This window comes from Bacillus rossius, chromosome 14 (genome assembly GCF_032445375.1).
Source record: "Bacillus rossius redtenbacheri isolate Brsri chromosome 14, Brsri_v3, whole genome shotgun sequence".
NCBI lineage: Eukaryota > Metazoa > Arthropoda > Insecta > Phasmatodea > Bacillidae > Bacillus > Bacillus rossius.
The window spans coordinates 46,865,170-46,882,328 of NC_086341.1; the positions used below are offsets into that span (position 1 = coordinate 46,865,170).

The 17,159-nt window shown below is 38.8% G+C and overlaps 1 protein-coding gene across 1 annotated transcript in view; it reads left to right on the plus strand.

The window, feature by feature from the left end:
- LOC134538866 (integrator complex subunit 2) overlaps positions 1-16,828 on the plus strand; it is a 40,440-nt gene extending 23,612 nt beyond the window's left edge. Inside the window, exons 12-18 of the mRNA XM_063380438.1 lie at positions 1,552-1,722; positions 5,197-5,349; positions 6,111-6,276; positions 8,087-8,297; positions 8,815-8,925; positions 10,646-10,859; positions 13,089-16,828. Of these exons, the coding sequence (XP_063236508.1) occupies positions 1,552-1,722; positions 5,197-5,349; positions 6,111-6,276; positions 8,087-8,297; positions 8,815-8,925; positions 10,646-10,859; positions 13,089-13,336 (1,274 nt within the window). The 3' untranslated portion in view covers positions 13,337-16,828. The remainder of the gene's footprint in view (positions 1-1,551; positions 1,723-5,196; positions 5,350-6,110; positions 6,277-8,086; positions 8,298-8,814; positions 8,926-10,645; positions 10,860-13,088) is intronic.
- The last annotated feature ends 331 nt before the right edge of the window (positions 16,829-17,159 follow it).

Here is a 17,159-nt window from a genome sequence, read left to right on the forward strand (position 1 = left end):
GTCCTGCTATCTATCGTCGACGCGGGCTGTCTGCTGGCGGCCATGTTGGTTCGGGATGTTGCTAACAGGTGGTGCTAGTGTAGCGCGACGATTTAATTCCTTACAAAATAGCAGGAGTGCGGCTGCGGCAACGCACGTACGCCTCAAACGAAATAGTCGCTGGAAAACTATACTTTTTCATTTAAAGAAACCTGTCCACTTTTTTAGAAAATAAATTTGGGATTAAACTCAAACCATCACCACCCCTTTCCCAGACAAATACCCCAACAACTGACCGAAACAAAAGTTACAAGAAAACTGTCCTAACAATTCGGAAATAAATACGGTAGTGCCTACTAGAGGTGTAAAAGTAACGAAAAAATGTGTACCCGTATGTATTCGTTACTATAACAATTAGTACTCGTTACTATCATTACGTTACTCGTTACTTCTGATACCGCATAATTTGCTGTTATGTTGCAGCAACGAATCCAGTCGTATTGCGTACGCGTACAGTATGACGTCGCGTAAATAATAATAAATAGAATATAAACAATTAATAGTTTTTGTTAACCAAGAAACAATTAAATCTCATTAGAGCGGCTTTTTAATATTATCTCTTTTAAGATAACAACAAAAAAAACGTGAAAATATACGCGATTATAAAAACAAAAACATACATATTTCTAATTTGTAAAAAATACTTTCTTACGTTGTTTCTGTTCCAATATCAAACTTTTTCTTCACACGGTACAGATAACTAACGGAAGTTTGATAAAATAAAGAAAGGACGGGATTCTATTTTTAAAGCCACGCACTTAGGTGGCGACTGCACGGCTGAAGAATGTGACAGGCGTCAACGGCAAGATGTCTAGTGGCGAGCGAGAGGGGTGGAGATAAAGCAGACAAATAACAAAAGCGCGCTTCAAGCTCTCACGCCGTAAATTCCTCAAAAATACCTCGTTATAGCAGTGTTCTCGCTATTACCGTGCTCGCTATAACGAGATTCTACTGTATCTTGAGAAATTTCTTATTCTCCCAGAGGAGCGGGAAGGGAGAAAAGGTGGGTACCTGGAAAACGCGCTTCTAGTCTGTTTTCCGCCCAGGTGCGCAGAAAACAAGATTGACCATGTTCTGTCAAAACCAACGTTAGGCCAAGCATGCACGAAACCTTGACAAATACGAACCATTGTAAAATTAATCTAATGGATGAAAACAAAAAAGATGCTGGAGCAGCAACAGAAATAAGTATTAATAAAGAAACACATTGCAATACATATTTATATTTTAATAACTACGTATTACAATGAATCCAATTCCAAACTGTTGGCTGTGAACATCTCAGCCATTCTCATATTAGGGTTTTCTTATTATTGTTTTATTTAGTTGAAAGTGTTTATAGGAAGATTTAAAAGAATTTGATCGACTAAGTGTTATGTTTTTTTTCATTATCATTGAGCAATATTTTTAGTACCTAATAGCTTTGTTTTTTTTATCATGTCATAATACTCATAATTCATGCGCATATCACAATAAGTTTATGAAAGTAATTAATTCTTAATGTTTGTTAAGGTCTGTTCTCTCCCCTGCTGCGACTTCTGGCAACTAACTTCCCACACCTTTCGCTGGTGTGTGATTGGTTGGACGACAACATTCTGCAAGACCAGTGTGAGCGCCACATGATGTTCCAGTTGACGAAGAAGCAGCTCAGCTTCCAGATAACGGACTCGGTCATCGACGAAGGTTGGTTTGTCGGTCGACGTGTGGTTTGTTGTAGTCGCGGGTCGGCTTGAGGGGCCGCGGCGAGTGAGCGGTGAGGACGCTCGCCTGCGTGATCCCTGGCGGGGCAGAACCAGGACCCCTGACACCACAAGGGTAGCATGGTGGCAGTCACCAAGAGCCGGAAGGGTTTCTCGGGAACTCCTGTTTGCCCCACCAGTGCATCCCTTACATTATGCACCCCCCTTGTTGTTTCTATCGATCTTGTTGATGAATAGGGTCAAGATTACAAGGTGAATTTCGTTAAAACCAAAAAGCATGTGTATAAACCGTAACACACTGAAATGCATTTACAATCATGAACCTAATCAGCATTTTTAATCAGTACTTAAATTTAAAAAATTTAATATTTAATATATTAAACTCAATGAAGTTTATTAAAAATATTGTTTGTAATTAGTAGAATGAAAAAAAAATTATTTTACTCTTTTTTTGATCTTGCAACTGTTATTAGTAACTCGGTTTTACATTACGACATTGGTACATTTTTCAAACAAGTACTTGCAGATTTGTTTTTGATTGCTCAGAGTGCATGATGTATCAGTCAGAGTGACACTGTTTTGGTGAAATAAGTATAATAAAACATTTATGTGTCATATGTATTCAATAATATGCTATACAGTAGAGTCCTGCTAATCCGAACCCCGCTAATCCGAAAATACGCCTAATCCGAACAGGGCTAGGACAAAATAATTTAATTTTTATAACATTTAAGAACTAGGAAAAGTAAAGAAAAACAAGTTTTTTCATGTAATGTACGTTTATTAATATGTACATAAGAAACTTATAATTTATCTATTTCACTGTCTAACTGAAAATAGAAAAATATAGGATTACATACATAGTACTTAAATACATATGTACGTATTGAAAATTTTTGAATTTACGTACTTACTATATGTAGAATTAATGTTCTGTACAGGATTGACACAAAACAAAATGTAAAAAAGCAAACCATTATCTAAGAGGCAAAGTCGGTAATCTTCCTTTGACGCAATGCACTAAATCAGCTTGAAGATGCAATGTTTCGCCAACGCCGCATAAACATAACATCTGTTGGGGTTGCATCGGCATGTTGCTCGACGTAGCGCACAGCCAGATCAAGGGCGCTGGCTGCGGCAGTGTGAGAAACAACATCGGTCGGCGTGTTCCCTTCCTCCTCACTGTCGTCTGCATCGAGATCAGTTGACGTTCCTGCACAGCTGCTACGATATCTTCATCGTGGCCACAGTCGTCAATGGCCGTCCACTTTGCAACGCACTCTTCTGCATTTTCGCAACCTGGTACAATTTCTTTCACTAGCTGAAGAAGTTCAAAATTTTCTTTTGCCGGGAGGAACACCGTTTGGACAAACTCTAAATGAGGCAAGACGTTTTTTTTAGAGAATGCGTAAGCCTATGCTGGAAGGAGGATGGGGGCTTTGTTTACTCTGGTTGAAGGTCACTGCCCTTCCGCTAATACGCACTCACGAACCGCCCTTCATTTCGACCTAATGTTGTCACGTGATGTAGGCTGTTGGATTTGTTAAACTCGGAATATTTGAAATTGCAGTTTAGGCTACGTGAGTAATTAAAAATATTGTATGATACTAAATATGTACGCTAAATAATAAAGGTGTATCTTTTGTCTGACCTTTCATTCATATTTGACATATCAGACACTAAATACGCTTCAAAAAGACAATATATGGCATAATATGACAAAGTTCTGCCTAATCCGAATTTTTGCTAATCCGAACAGGGTTCGGTCCCAATTTGTTCGGATTGGCGGGATTCTATTGTTTTTATGATTAAACATAAATCATAAAAAATCTCCTGTTTTAAAAACAAAATTAGCCTAAAAATAAGATTTAAAATATTGTCTCTATCAATGAGATATTAAAGCCCAAATTATTTTCTCACTCTGTCATGTTTTACATTTAGGTGGTTTGTTTTTAGTTGGTTAGGTCTTTATTTGTAATTTAAAATTTTGGTATCTTAACACTAACAGGCTATTTTGCAGTTTTGTGTGTAAAATTTCTCATTTTAATGGTAATATCTTGAATTTTACTATCTTTATTTTTTTCACATTAATTTGAATGTAAAAATTTGTTATCTTTTATTTATAATGTTTTCTTTACTTTTAATAGAAGGCTGCAAATAATTTTTTGTATTTGAATTAATTTTCGAATCTAATATAAAATTATTCACGAATATAGAAAATTTTCTAATGAGAATTTTAACATAGGCTGCAGTGAAATTTTTCATCACATTTCACAGGAGTCCAAGAAAAATTGATCCAATACATTAAATAAAAAAGACATTAAATGTATATGGTACATACTACAATAGGAATGTGTAAAATTAAAGAAAATAAGAATAAAATCTGTTAATGGATTTTCATAGACCAATAATTTTTTTTTTTTTTTAATATTGTTTTGCTGATCCACTTACGTATAGCAAAAATAGTGTATGAGTATTTAAATCATAATCACAGAATATTCATTTCATATAAAATATCTTTATTTATAATATTTCAGAATACAAATATAAATTTCTCAATAAACCTTAGCTCCAACACATGTTACATTTTATTAAATATAATATTTTTTGATTAAAGGATAATTTGGAATAAAAAAAATTATTTAATTTGAATTGTTGAAACTGAATATCAAGTATTTTTTCAATACTTGCAGACCCCTACATAATAATGATACTCTAAGTAAGGCTGGCACACATAATATTGACTATTTTTTAAATTATTACTTAAACCAATGACAGAGTTCTTTAATACTGAATGTTTTTTTTGCCTTGTAAAATTTCTTTCTGGTAAAATTCTACCACAAAACATGTATTAATTGGTTTCTGTAATTTCATCTAGAAACAAATAAAGTTTTAAATATTTTCCGTGTTGAAACACTCTCTTTATAGGTAATCAATAATCATTAACTTAATAAGTGTTGTCTGATTTTTTTTTAATATTTGATTATTTATCAGCTAATTAATTCATTAATAAATGTACCACTAATGAATAAAATGTTTTTTTTAATGTGCTTACTGTACCTTATGTGGATCTGTGTTTGTTACATAAACATTGATTTATTTTTTTTTTGTTTTAGTTCTAATTGCAATAGCTGACCCTGGGAAGTGATGGTCAATATTCTGATGTTGTTTTGTTGTATTTCCTTTATTAGAAAAATAAGGAATAACTTATCAAATAAAAAAAAATTAAAATAATTGGAGAAAAATAATGAGAAACAAAATTATATTTTAAAGGAAAAATATTTTTCCTAGAAAATAACTTAATAGCATCAGAAAAAGGTTGTAAAAAAAACTAAAAAATGAAATATACGTGTGTGTGTATATCTCTCTATGTTAGGCCAATTATCTTATGTTTCAGTCGTGCCTGGCACTCCTATGCGCCGGGGCGAATCGGAAAGGTTAGAACTGTGTGTTGCAGCGTTCAGGAACGTGCACACGTGTCCCTCCAGAACCAGCATGATCCTGCAGCAGCTGATAGCGTCGCCCCCCAAGGAGGTGTGGCAGTTCGCGGGCACCATCGTCTCGCACTTCAAGTCGCTGCTGGACGACAAAATGCCACGGATCATCCAAGGTTGGCTCTCGGCGAAATGATGGGTTGGCGTGGACGGTGTACGAATGAACAGAACAATATTACAGTTACGTGTTGCCCCTGGGCGGAGTCGTGCTCTTCCGTACTTGTATCGTGCACGGGCAGCTTAACTTTTAAAAAATCTAAGTAAGTTATCAAATATTGTTGTATTGCAAAGATTCCTCATTGTTTATTATACTCTTATCCTCTCAAAAGAAGGAAAATAGCAGTTTTTCTATTTTGGGAGGAACAGTTTTTTGCTTACAGAAGCTAAGATTAGCAATAAGCTGCATTTACGTAGTGTGTCTTCCTAAGTCCGGTCACAGTTCCTAAGTTTTTGGCCGAATTGTTTTCTACCAGATCCATTCAAGTTCCCTTTTCCTTAGCCATGTTTGGGACGAAGCTAAGGACTGCACAGGTGCTGTGCTGTGCACTATTATGCACTAACAGAAATGTAATAAGCGTTACAAGTTTTCTGAGTTATTTGTCGGCTGGGAGAAAAAAAGGAAATTATTTCCAGCAAATCATTAATTCTGACGTGACATGCTCTTATAAAACAGTCACTATTCTTGGGATAAAGTACTATTTTATGAACATTAGAATCTCCAATTTATAGATGGCCAAAATTTGTCGGTACATGTTACTAATGTATGTAGCCACATGTTGGTGCAGTGGTGTGTCGTGGCTGTGCCACAGGGCTGTGCAGTGGTGTACCGTGGCCGCGCCACAGGGATCTGAAGTGGTGTGTTGTAACCGTGCGGCAGAGCTGTGCAAGAAGGTGTGGCTGGCGCTGAACAGCGTGCTGCCCCGGAAGCTGTGGGTGCTGACCACCAACGCGCTCCTGCACGAGGGCGGCTCCGCGGCCGTCACACAAGAGAGCATCGTGTTGGACCCCCTGCAGGTGCTGCGCTGCGACTTCCGGGTTTTCAGGTGCGTCCGTGCCCTTAGCCTCGGCTGCCGCTTCACACTGTGTGCTTGCATTGTCCGTGCCGTCGTCAGACCAGTCCATCAACTTTGCTAGGTTGTGTTCTGCTCTAACGTAAGTAGGGACCCTAAAATAAAACTGAATAAAAGTGGTGTTAAACTATAAAATAAAAATTTCAAACAAAACTTTGTGGTTCCTCAAAAATTTTGAATTTTGGTGAATAATGTTAAAACCCACAGTGTTTCATCACATTTAGTTAATTTCGAGACTTATAATTTTTTGAGTCCCTAAACATCCTTTTTTAATTTTTAGTTACTTTGAATGATAATGTTAACATTAAAATATTTTGACACTTCAATTTATGTTACATCTTTATTTGTAATCAGTGAATGGTATTTAATCACAGAAGAGTCACCTCTGCATATGGGTCGAATTTTTAATTTTGGGTCAAAAATATCTTCACATTTTCACAAGAAGGGTTGCCATAAGACAAGCGCTGAACAGGCGCGGTTTCCGCGGACATTTCCATAAATTAAAATAATTAGGAATTTAGCAAAGTATAACACATTTCTACTAGGCACACAGACTGACTAAATACTGGTTAAAAAAGAGATTAGGGACAACATCCCTTGTCTAGCCTACTACATTTTTGTACGACGACCGACTGAGATCTTGCTATTTGCTGGCCGATGATCCGAGGTGGTCAGTGTGCGGTGCGGCAGCGACTCGTAATTAAAACAAGCGATTGCTTTCGAAAGAAGGGAGGGGGGGGGAGGGGGTGGCACTTCGGCTTCCGGACCGAAAATTCCGAAGATTTACGAGGGGGTGGTCAGGAAATACTGACTTCGATACCTCGAGTTGGTGTTAGTGGTCGATCGCAGCGCGACCATCTGAGGGGTGTCTGAAACAAGAAGAGATCGACTCGTGCATCTCTCGCAGGAGGCGACTTCGAAAGCATGGAGCTTATGGGGGAGACTAGTGCAGCGCTTAAGTGGCTTGGAGAAGAATTACAGAGCACTGCTTATGGCGTGAGGCACCCGGGGGGCAGGTATTTAGCGGGCGTTCAAACACCCAGGGGAAATAACTCACAAATCCGCCACGAGAGGGCAGAGGCAGTACATTTGAAGACCGGTGGCTGTCCTTGGCTTCGGCCAGGTTTAGTGGCCGGTCAGTGCCCTGGGCAGGGTTTCCTGGAAAGGCTGGAGAAGGGGGGGGGGGAGGTGGAAACTGCACGACAGTGGGACAGATGCCAGAGGCGTGCCGATACGTTGGGTAAAAGACTCGCGAGTGTTTCGTTAGGTGCTTGCCTCAGGAGAGCTCAGAGAAAAACAGGCCCCTGGGAAAACGCAGGGATAAGCCGTCTTGATCACGGCTCGGAGGAGGATTACAGGCAACCTTCCGTGCCTCCTAGCAGTGAAAAGGCGAGACACTGGCCGACTTGCAAAGACTCGGCAAAATAAGATCTAGTGCTGGGAACAGGATTGGGGAGACTGGCCTGACAAAGATTAAATGAGAGTGTACAGAGAGTGGAAAAAGTTTTAAGCTTTAGCTGCAAAATTTACTGGTAAAATATAATGTTTCAAAATTCAAATTCAAATTTGTGCCAAAAAAAAAAATGCTAATTGGCGCACAGGTTATAACTACCTAATTCCTTGATATAACATGCATTTCTGTGCTATTTTGGTTTTGTCGCAGTTCACCATAGTAGTGCCGCTGTGCTGAGTGAGACACGGCAGGACACGGACGAGTGAGAGTGCGAGAGGGAGAGAGGTGTGTGAGACACGGCGGGGAGGACACGGGCGGGAGCGTGCGCAGGTGCGCGCCGGTGCTGGAAGTGGTGCTGCGCGTGCTGGAGGCGGCGCTGGCGGCCTCCAGGAACCAGCTGGCCAAGCTGGCGCTGGAGCGGCCCGCGCCGGCGGCCGGCGAGGCGGAGCGCGAGGAGCTCAGGGCCACGCTGGTGGCCGTGCAGGAGAGCGCCGCGCTGCAGATCCTGCTGGAGGCCTGCCTCGAGACGGACGACGACAAGGTGCGCTGCGCTCCCTCTTCCCTCTCGTGTACCTCGGTAGTACGAGCCTGAAGGGGCCCAGAACCTTGTCATTTTGCAAGAACGAGATTTGTATCAATTTAACTGTTTCAAAATTTATTCACAATCTTTATACATATATTTTTTTATCAACTTTAAATAATGTTTCAACTGGCACACAGTATTATTTAATACTACACCTCGTGGCTCCAGAAGAAATAGTATCTATTTTCTCCTGTATCATACTTAAAAGAATTTAAGATGAGAATAAAGCAAATGTATAGATTATTACGTACAAAAAGACATATTATGTGCCATCAAATTCTGTGGAATAAAATTTCCAAGCTTTTTTCTCCCAACCTGAAACGAACCAAAGGAAATGGCATCGGTACCTGTTATTTGAGTTGAAACTTCACATTTCTTCTCTACGTTGCCCAGGGATGTTCTAACTAACCATCCTTGACCAGATGTTGGAACTGGAACGTGGCTGATTGTCGTCGGTGCGTGGGGACTGTCCCAGGAGAAGCCGTGGCTGAAGTGGGCGCTGAGGGAGGTGCGGAGCGTCGTCTGCTCGTTCCTCCACCACTGCTTCATCGCGGAGCCGTCCCTCGCCAAGCTGGTGCACTTCCAGGTACAGCACTCGGAGCTCGGCCGGGAAACGTGCTGTTCGTTTCGTTCAAAGCTTCGCTCGTGATGCAATAGCTTCGTGTCCGACGTGAACCTGGGAGTTGTTTGTTGCAAAGCTTTCGATACACGGAAGCCTAAAGTCGCTTATGAAAACACTTAACCCCTTTTTTGTGTTTTTTTTGTTTTGCAAGAATATAAAATTGGTTACTCAAAGAAATCAAATGTCGCACTCGATATTAACACTTTGCATGGTATAATTTTTATTGAATGATGTTATATGTAGTGGCCAATTGGTTGGTTAATCACTTAACCAGTTCAAAAATTACAATTTTGTTTTTTTATAAATAAAATCCAGTGCAAAACAGCCTTGCTGAAAAGAGCAATATTCACAATTTGATTCAACATCGCAAATATTTTAAACATTCCATTTTAACATTCGCCTCCAATAAAAAAAAATACTTAGTATTTGCACAGGCCTAGATATCACACATGCCAGTCCTAGTATGTCGTGGTCACGTGGAAGATACTGCAAGCATTACCTGAACTTTCACAATTTGCAAATAATTAGCAAATCACCATCACAAGGAATGTGCCTTCCTCAATCATATTTTATTTTTTAGGTAATAGAATTTTTTTTACCATATATATATATATATATATCTGTCTATTATTTTGTGTGTCTGTGTGTGTCTGTCTGTCCAATATAATAAATTTATTTGATTCAATTTTAAATAAGTAGTTACCATTCAAAATTAGTATTTGTTCACATTCAAAATGTAGTGAATCTGTTTCTTAAAAACTTGTATATTGATCAGAGTTGTGAACCTGAACCATAAATTTGTATACACTAGTTTCAATAAACTAATATATTGATTGGGGGGGGGGGGGGGGGATATCAATACACAAAGTTAATTTCAACATCGGCGACAACTGCTCAAGTTTAGACTGTAGGACATTCTGCAATTTGAAAACATGGCAAGCAAACAATAGAAATTTTAATGCATACTACGTTTAGAGTGTGTTTAAGCATTTATAAACATTTATGTTAAAAACATGTGTAAGTCTTTGTGAAACAATTACTTAAAATCAATATTCTTATGCAATAAATTTTCCCTACTTAATTTTAAGTCGAAAGTGTTTTTGACGTGACAACGTCTAATAAATCTATGAACGCCGGCTGCACGCACAAAAAAGTGTCCCGTTACGCTCATTGTACGCTTGCGCCACATCTATCTCTCTTCCACTCGATTGGAACCACCATCTATTTGACTTTTTCGAGGCACATTAAACTTGAAACACTCCCATTCGTTTCCTACTTTTCCTATCATCGTCCTATCCTTAACAGAATAACACACATTGGAAGAAGTTAAATAGCAAACATGTATAAAAGTTATAGTTAAAATAATCTCTTCGTTAAAGTAATAAACATATTTGAATTAATGAGTGCAAATAAAAGTAAATTTATCAATTAAATTGTAGATTCCATTTCACTCCTCCTTTGTATCCGTACAAAATAGTGATAATTCAATAAAAATTATTCATTTTTATTCATAAAAGTATGCAATCATTTCATCAATGTTTTGTTATGACGTTGTCACATTAAACTATTGTCTGTGAACCGACTTTACAGACAACCAATTTTTTGTATTTGTGTTTGAATGTAATTTAAAGTTAAAGAAAGAAATACAAATGTGGTTGATGGTAACTGGAGTGGGGGCGGGCAGGGCTACCCCCGGGAGCTGCTCCCAGTCACGGTGGAGGGCGTCCCCTCCATGCACATCTGCCTGGACTTCATCCCGGAGCTGCTGAGCCAGCCGCAGCTGGACAAGCAGGTGTTCGCGGTGGACCTGGCCTCGCACCTCGCGCTGCGCTACATCGTGCCCAAGTCGCTGTGCGTGGCGCGCCTCGCCGTCAACACGCTCTCCACGCTGCTGCAAGGTAGCCGCTCGCACATTCACACTTCACATTATCTGAACAGGAATGTGGAAGAATACATTACACAATGTGACATGTGTATTAGGAGAATATATGACGCAATGTGACATGTGTATTATGCAATGTGACACATGTATTAGGAGAATATATTACGCAATGTGACACGTGTATTAGGAGAATATATTACGCAATGTGACACGTGTATTAGGAGAATATATTATGCAATGTGACACGTGTATTAGGAGAATATGTTACGCAATGTGACACGTGTATTAGGGGAATATGTTACGCAATGTGATACGTGTATTAGGAGAATATATTACGCAATGTGACACGTGTATTAGGAGAATATATTACGCAATGTGACACGTGTATTAGGAGAATATGTTATGCAATGTGACACGTGTATTAGGGGAATATATTACGCGATGTGACACGTGTATTAGGAGAATATATTACGCAATGTGACATGTGTATTAGGAGAATATATTACCCAATGTGACACGTGTATTAGGAGAATATATTACGCAATGTGACATGTATTAGGAGAATATATTACGCAATGTGACACGTGTATTAGGAGAATATATTACGCAATGTGACACGTGTATTAGGAGAATATATTACGCAATGTGACACGTGTATTAGTAGAATATGTTACGCAATGTGACACGTGTATTAGGAGAATATATTACGCAATGTGACACGTGTATTAGGAGAATATATTATGCAATGTGACATGTGTATTACACATTGTGACAGATGTATTAGGAGAATATATTACACAATGTGACATGTGTATTACATAATGTGACACATGTATTAGGAGAATATATAACACAATGTGGCTTGTGTATTAGAATATATTACACAATGTGACACGTGTAATAGGAGGAGAAGTGACAAAACAACGAAAGCACTAATAAGTTAATTAACGGAAGTAACAGCTCCTTTTCAGATAGTTTCATTGAATATTCTTGGATCTCTGCCAATGAGTAAACTGGCGAACGGATGTTCATGTACTTTAATGGATTACTTAAAGAGATACTGCGAAACTGTGCCATTACTTGACCAGTCAGCAGAATCAGTTGAGAAACGCTTTGCACAACAGATTGTGTTGAAGCATGGAACACCCCTTGAACTGCTGAAGGATTAAATAATAAAACAGGAAGCCATGATAACAGCCTGGCATAAAATTAAAAAATGTAGAATATTTTGAAGCTGGCAATACATAAGACTGTGATGCTGCTCCCTGTTATAACACAGGCCAACAATAGTTTTGGTGCCGGGGTATTTGGAGCTAATTTCAGATGAATTTGGCGCCCTGAATTGCAATATGGTATTAGTTTTTGCCAAGGAGGTCAAATTTGTAAGATATAATGTTTTAGTGAAACGAATGTCACACACCAGCAGACTGACAAACATGGAATAGCCTTACACCCTTGCCACAGCAAGATGGGATTTAAAGAGGTTGGGAATGGCTTTACCACCAGTCTCTCCAGAACAGAATGGATATCCACAAACATATTCCAAACACATAGCCACGGCCCAGAGACACCACAGTGGTGATGACGCATCTTTCAACCACGGCTCAGGGTTACGACGCTGGCAACCAGACCGTCAGTTTATCAACCAGCCTCCAGGGCTCAGTGGCTAATGAACTTTCATTTGCGTCTCATCTTTCATATTGCACACTTCTTGCTTCCCTCCTTCACCGCTTGGCTTTCTGGTTGCTAGGTTCGCCCAGGATGACGCATCGGCCACCAACTTACAGTTCACAGTGTTCTCTTCCCATTCAAGGAAGCTGGACTAACAACGTCATGTGGCAGCAGTGAGTTCACTAAAAGACGCCCTTAAATAACATGCGGCGATTATGCGATAAAACACAGTACTACTAGCTCGCTGTAGGAAAGGTTTTGATGGAGATTAAAAACTGACGAAAATTAGCTTCTACTGCGCAGCTTAGGTTCCCCCCCTCCCTTCTTTGCGACAGAATTTCCGTCACTCCCCCCCCCCCCCTCTCTGTTGCAAAGAAGGAAGGGGGAAACCTAAGCTCCGCAGTGGAAGCTAGTTTTCGTCAGTTTTTAATCTCCATCAAAACATTTCCTACAGTGAGCCAGTAGTACCTGCTTGTGTTCTGGTCAATTTTCCACTTGAAATAAGTAGTCTAGTGGCGTATGTTTCTCCTTGTTATCACGTGAGCGTGTGAGCAGCGCAGTACGGTATGCGCAGTGCTGCCGTGCAGCAGCCGGGCGCTGCTGTTCGAGCCGGTGCTGCCGTCGCTGGCGCGGATCTGCCGTGCCTTCCCGCCGCTGGTAGACGACACGGTGTCCCTGCTGATGCAGCTGGGGCGGGTGTGCGAGGCGCAGCGCTCCCTGGCGGGGCCCCGGGGCGACCCCGACGAGGAGCTGTGCGTCCGTGTGCGGGAGACCTTCTCCGCCATCGTGCGCCAGGCCGTGCTCCGCGAGAAGGTGTACTAGCCCGCCTGCCGAGGACACCAGCACACGCCGGCGACGGATACAAGATCCGACAGTAAACGTGGCCGACGTTTTAAAAAAAAACATTGTTTCTATTTATCACAAACAAATACGTATGGTATAATTCCTTGGTAGGATGGATATTGCGGTTAAGAGACCATTTAATAAGCATATTGGCTCATTAGTTTTTACTAGAGACCGGAAAAATTCGCGGGTTCAATGACCTCCAGGATAGACTCCAATATCCTCTACACACTCTGGCGAATGCCAACTGTTCATTGGCCGCTGACTTGTGAGTCGTCTCGACTGGGTGGCCTGTGATTCGACACTTCAATGAGTGAGGGTCTCTTATTGGCCCTCATTACTCCAGATTAACAGTGAACCAATGACAGAAGCAGCACTGAGGTATAATTATTAGAATTTTAGCATAACACGAAATGAACCCGCAAATTTTTCAGGTCTCTAGTTATTACATTATTTTTTAATTCGTGATATTGTTCGTCACAATACACACAGATTGAGTGTTTAAAAAAATTGTATATAAAACTACTATTTACAAGTAGTAGTACACACTTACAAATTTAAATAATTACACTAAAAATTATGTTTTGAAATTTTACAGCCTAGTGTTATTTTTCCTCAGTTTTTTTTTAAAGGTGATTTCGCTATCCTTGTTGCATTAAGTAATGCAGCTGAAACACTGGCTGTTGCACAGAAAAGTAATTTAAATACGTAGCTCACTGACATTTCCTATGGCAGAAGCAGGTGGAGGGTATTTAGGAACCCCAGTAAACTGTAACTAAAAGCTGTGTTAAAATAAGGCAAAAGTGATGCAAAATGTTGATACTGAAACATAAAAGTGGTGCAAAAAATCAGTGTAAAAAGTTTAAGCACCATATTGGATGGGAAATTGAAAAAATATCATGCTATTCCACTGATGCATAGTTTTATCATTTCCTTCACAGCTTCAGTTCATTTTCACCGACTGGACAGCTCTCTTCCCAAGTACAGTAAAGCTTATTAATTAGGGATGTGCGAAAGTGACTTTATCCACACGAAATGAAAGTGAAAAAAAATTTATCAAGTTTCGCGAAAGCGAAACGAAAATGAATTTTTCTGAGAGATAAATATATTCTTAACGAAAGTTAAGCGAAATTTTTTAATTAACAAAGAAAAAAAGTGCCCCAAAATTTGCTCTTCAGTAATAAATTCTATTACATAAATCATTTTGGTACCTTTTGATGTATATATAAATATTACTATTTAATAAAATCAACATCCGCCCTAGACCACACAACACAGCCCCATGTCACTCGTAAATTTCAAGAATCAATCCAGATCTTTCAGCGCACAGACTATTTCCTTTACAGTCGTAATGTCGCAGTTTATGATAATATATTTATCACGTGCATGGTACTGATGAAAAAATACGTGAATACTGCGGAACGGCCGCCATCTTGCACCACTGTCACACATGGCTAGCTCAGGAAGCTGTAAACCAGGCAAGGGACATGGTCAAAACAAAACATAACAAATGGTTGCTGCCAAGTGGTCATTACATGCAGTGACTTGTTGACCTTTTTGTCTAATTGGCTGTATATTATGAGGATTTTATATGCCAGTCAGAGTATGTAAAATTTAAATAAAGCAGACGACAATGTTTTTGTTTGGCTGTGTGCGAATAAAAGTAGATACGTTCTTTGTTTATGTGTATACGGTAAATACTAAATAGTGTACTAGCAGTTCTGGAATGTATGTTTTACGAATATAGTACCTACACTACTGTTTGAAAGCAAATGAATCAGGTAATTTTTCAAATATTGCATGATTTTGTTTTGATACCTAGACCTTCTGTAATCACGGTTGAATTTTGTTTACTTTATCTGCCATGTTTGTTCAAATTATGATTTTACCGTATTTTCATTAACGTGAGTTTTTTTCATCACCACGTAAATTAATCTTAATGGAAATCTTTTTTCTAATTAATGTCTTTATATGATTTGCATATGTTATTACATTATTAATAATAACAAGCAAATCATATAAAGACATTACAGTAGAATCTCAGTGCTAAGTACTTACAGGTACCTCAAGTTTTTGTACTTAGCACTGAAACATGCATACATATCTTTACAAAGAGAAAAAAATATATAAAAAAAATAGCTACAGGAGAGCCGCAATGCCATATGTATTCGCAACTGCGACTTGCTTTTTTCCCCTTGTCTAGTTCTCTGAGTATATCCACTTTTTCCTTAAGCGTGAATTGCTTTCGTTTCTTTTTATCTCCAGGATCATTCATATTGTAGCACAAATACAATGCGGTGTCTAAATAACGTAACCTGAAAATAAACTCAACAATAACAATAAACAATCCCGGCACACATCAAACAGTATTTTTTGCGTAGCGTAACACTTTTGTCTAAATAATTAATACTTCTCTCAAACCTCCGTCTTTCGATGTATCGAATGATGTTGTGTTGCTCACGTCGCATACTACGTACGGTATAATCTATGGTTGTGCGCGCAACTGTTTGTTAACTTTGTTTTGAGAATTTAGAGGTTAGAAAATACGTTGCGGTGGTATTTGTGTATCTTTGTTCCACTACATTAATCATTTAGAAGGAAATTTATTTACCAGTTTAAGTAAATTTTGGTGTAGTAATGCCACGCTACTAGTAGAATTTTTACGTTATAGTGAAAATGATACTTTAAACTGAAACCGTTTTGCATGGCGAAGATACGATTTTTGGCGGGGACTTAAAAAAAATTCGTTAAGTGAAATATACTTTATAATAAGAAACGTTATTGTACCGGTATTATACTGTACATTTTTATTAAATTACGATTTATTTTTCAACTAGAACAAACGAACTTCGGTAAGCTATTGAACTTTCGTTTGGCTCGAAATATTTCGCTAAAAACGAACTTCGACAGATGAAATTCTTACCGAAATCGAAAATGAAAGTAGCAAAATTTCGATTTCGGTATCGGTATACCGAACATTCGCACAACCCTATTATTAATAAAACAGTTTCAGTTACCTATTTCCACAATCAATCGCATATCCCAGGAGTCAGCTGCAATATTTTCTTGGAGTTATTTCATTTCTTGGTCTCAAATTTCCATTTTGTGTGACTTATTTTTATTTTCATATTAATTTGGCAGTACACTATGATTAAATAATTTTCTCCTGCAGAGTTGTAAGAGTTATAACTGTTTTGGTTTATCATAATACCTAGATTGTGACATTGTTTCTAGTTAGTATTTTCATGGCTGAGAACTGGTGGCCCCAACTACTCGAACTGGAAACCTTTATGTCTAATAAATGAGTAGTTCATGTATAAACACCTTCAGAATATGTATCTTCTCTTGAACAGGTGATAATCTTATGTTTCACACTTTCAAAATTCAATTTATGATGTTTTTCCATAAAAGTGATAGCTGTATTTTTGATGTAAAATCTTTTTTTTCTAATAAACTGAAAAGATAAATTTACATGTGTCCTTTATGAGGTAATCTTTGTTATAAAGGGCACCATTGCCAGGGATGGGGGGGATACCTCCCCTATTAATTATATGTTTAATTTTGTCCAACCTACTAATCAAACTATAAAATGTATTTTATCGGCTCTCAGCGAATTATTGGATGCTTTTCGTAAACAGACCTCCCCCACTCGGATATGATGAGCAAATTTCAAATCGCGTTGTTTTTCCAGGAGCTCTGTGCACCGTGTTTGGGCCCAAGTAGGCGGTTATATTCATGACCGAGATCCAAATTCAAGTCGATCATGAACGTTGTTATTGTAGGCGGCAGCACCGGTGCTGTG